The sequence below is a fragment of the Octopus bimaculoides genome, chromosome 3, assembly GCF_001194135.2.
Source record: "Octopus bimaculoides isolate UCB-OBI-ISO-001 chromosome 3, ASM119413v2, whole genome shotgun sequence".
NCBI classification, from domain to species: domain Eukaryota; kingdom Metazoa; phylum Mollusca; class Cephalopoda; order Octopoda; family Octopodidae; genus Octopus; species Octopus bimaculoides.
This window is the reverse complement of record NC_068983.1, coordinates 97,049,353-97,052,046: the sequence shown is the minus strand read 5'-3', so window position 1 is coordinate 97,052,046 and position 2,694 is coordinate 97,049,353. Positions and strand designations below refer to the sequence as shown.

Here is a 2,694-nt window from a genome sequence, read left to right as displayed (position 1 = left end):
TATATATATATATATATATATGCATGTATGCATTTGTGTATGCGTCTCTATGTGTGTCTATGTTTGTGCTTTCCTCTCTGTCTATGTGTCTTTGCGTGCGTGTGATATTCAGTGTATTTTCATTTATAAACCTGACGTTGATCAAGCACTGTTAATGCCAGCTGTCGGCTCGGAATGAACATGGCGTATATCTTCAACTACATCGACTACCGTTAACGTCAGTTGGCGGCGAGAAGTGAACATGGGTATATATGTTTGAAAATATATCAGCACCAATGTTTTATGAGTTCTCTGGTCATGAATATTCAATCACAGCCTGTCATAATATTGGGGAAATTAATGGTTGGAAACATTATATAAAATTTGAAACAAAATCAATAACACTTAAACATTGCTGACGGCATCCATTCTGCTATAAAAAGAATTAATTTATATTCTTCACCCTCTTTTCTTCCTCTTCCTTCTCTGCCTTTCACTCTGCGTTTCATAAATACACACACACATATATATATGTACATAGACACACAACACACACACACATATGCATATAGATATATATCTATACACATATATATGCATGTATAACGAAATATAAATATTATAAATATGTGTATTTGTGCGCGTATTTGTGTGTGTATGTGTGTGTAAATGTGTGTGTATGTGTGTGTGTGTGTGTGTATGTATGTGTAATCAAAATCATTTACAGCGGGAACTTCTCAAATTACTGGTTTGGGTACCACCATACCGATATATTTGTGCATATGGTTGGAATCGAAATTAAACACAAGATTGTAGACATATACATAGATAATACACACATAGATACATACATAAATATGTATGTTTAGACAATTAGTCAGATTTATTAAAGAAATGTATAGATGTCTGTTTGTGTTTGTGTCTGTATGATTATGTGCGTGCGTGTGTGCGTGCGTTGTGTGTGTGTGTGTGTGTGCGTCTGTCTGTATGTGTGTTTAGAAATTCCAAACCAAATTTGTGAGTCATAATTGTTCGCATTGATTTCAACATTCGCCATGTTGAATTGTCCTCCGTATTGCGTCTATCTCTGTCACGTTGAAGCTCGTTCCTCTTTTGATGTTCAATTTTACTGTTGTCATCCACTTAGGGGGACTACGACTGCATCTTTTCGCTTCTTTGTTGTTATTGTTTTCCTCCTGTTATTAATGTTGTTGCTGTTGTTGCTGGCGTTGTTCTTGATAGGCAGCAGATCAGCTCTTGCTGAGCAGGACTATGTTAAAATACATTCTAGTAGTGGCCATCAGCTCGTTTTTAAGCTTATGAAAGGACTCTGTTACTAATATGCACTTCTCTTACTTAAAGTGTCAGGATATAATTGAAAAGAACGTAATTGCTATTCTAACTGTACGAGCGACCATACAAAATACTCACTTAGAATTAGTGCTGAACGTCTTGATCAAACGTATTTACAAACGGGAAAATTGTGTCTTTTACACTTATATTATGTAACGCGTCTAAATTTTCCAAGCTTGTAGGGTAGCATTTGAGAGATATATGGTTAATTTCTCCTGCAAGTCAGCAGTCGAGTATACATCTAAACATGCACAAAAAGCCCAGGGAAATAACAGATTCAGAACTGTGCGAGAGTCTCCAGGCTAAAAACACGTATCTGTTCTTAGTTTAGGATCTAACGCTATATTTGTGCTTGAAGTGGTCAAGTTTTGTTTCGTGTGTGTGTGGGGGTGGGGTGGGGGGTTGTATGTGTGTGTCTGTCTGTCCGTTTACATATATGCCTCTCTGTATCTTTGCATATGTAAAAATACAGATATATATATACAGAGAGAGAGAGAGGGGGGGAGGGAGGGAGAGAGATGAATATATGAATAGAACTAATGAGAGAAAATAGCGAAGAGCTATTTTATAATCTTGTTAGTCATATAATAGGTATTACATCACAGGTATATAATATATAGGCGTAGGAGTGGCTGTGTGGTAAGTAGCTTGCTTACGAACCACATGGTTCCGGGTCCAGTCCCACTGCCTGGAACCTTGGGCAAGTGTCTTCTACTATAGCTTCGGGCCGACCAAAGCCTTGTGAGAGGATTTGGTAGACGGAAACTGAAAGAAGCCCGTCGTATATATGTATATATATATATTTGTATGCGTGTGTATATGTTTGTGTGTCTGTGTTTGTCCCCCCAACATTGCTTGACAACCGATGCCGGTGTGTTTACGTCCCCGTAAAATAGACCGATAGAATAAGTACTAGGCTTCCAAAGAATAAATCCTGAGGTCGATTAGCTCGACTAAAAGGCAGTGCTCCAGCATGGCCACAGTCAAATGACTCATTATACTTGTGCACATGGGTGTACACACGCATATATATTCATATGTACATTTATATATACGTACGAATGTTGAATTCAGTATGTATTATATAAATATTTGTTTTGTTCATATATATTCTCTCCACCATTTTAACTGCTGTGTTTTCAGAACGACGCTAAGGTTTATCGCAACCTCAACTCTAAGCAGGAAGCTTAAAGCGAGATCTGTTTCATTCTTTGAATCCCTACTAGGACTATGATAATATGCACATACATACATACATACATACATACATACATACATACTTACATACATACATATATATATATACATATGTATATATATATTTATATGTATATATATATGTATACATACGTTCATATATAT

The 2,694-nt window shown here is 36.6% G+C and overlaps 1 protein-coding gene across 1 annotated transcript in view; it reads right to left on the bottom strand.

The window, feature by feature from the left end:
- LOC106867815 (uncharacterized protein C05D11.13-like) overlaps nucleotides 1-1,036 on the bottom strand; it is a 6,346-nt gene extending 5,310 nt beyond the window's left edge. Inside the window, exon 1 of the mRNA XM_014912838.2 lies at nucleotides 990-1,036. Within this exon, the coding sequence (XP_014768324.2) occupies nucleotides 990-1,036 (47 nt within the window). The remainder of the gene's footprint in view (nucleotides 1-989) is intronic.
- Between the last annotated feature and the right edge of the window lie 1,658 nt (nucleotides 1,037-2,694).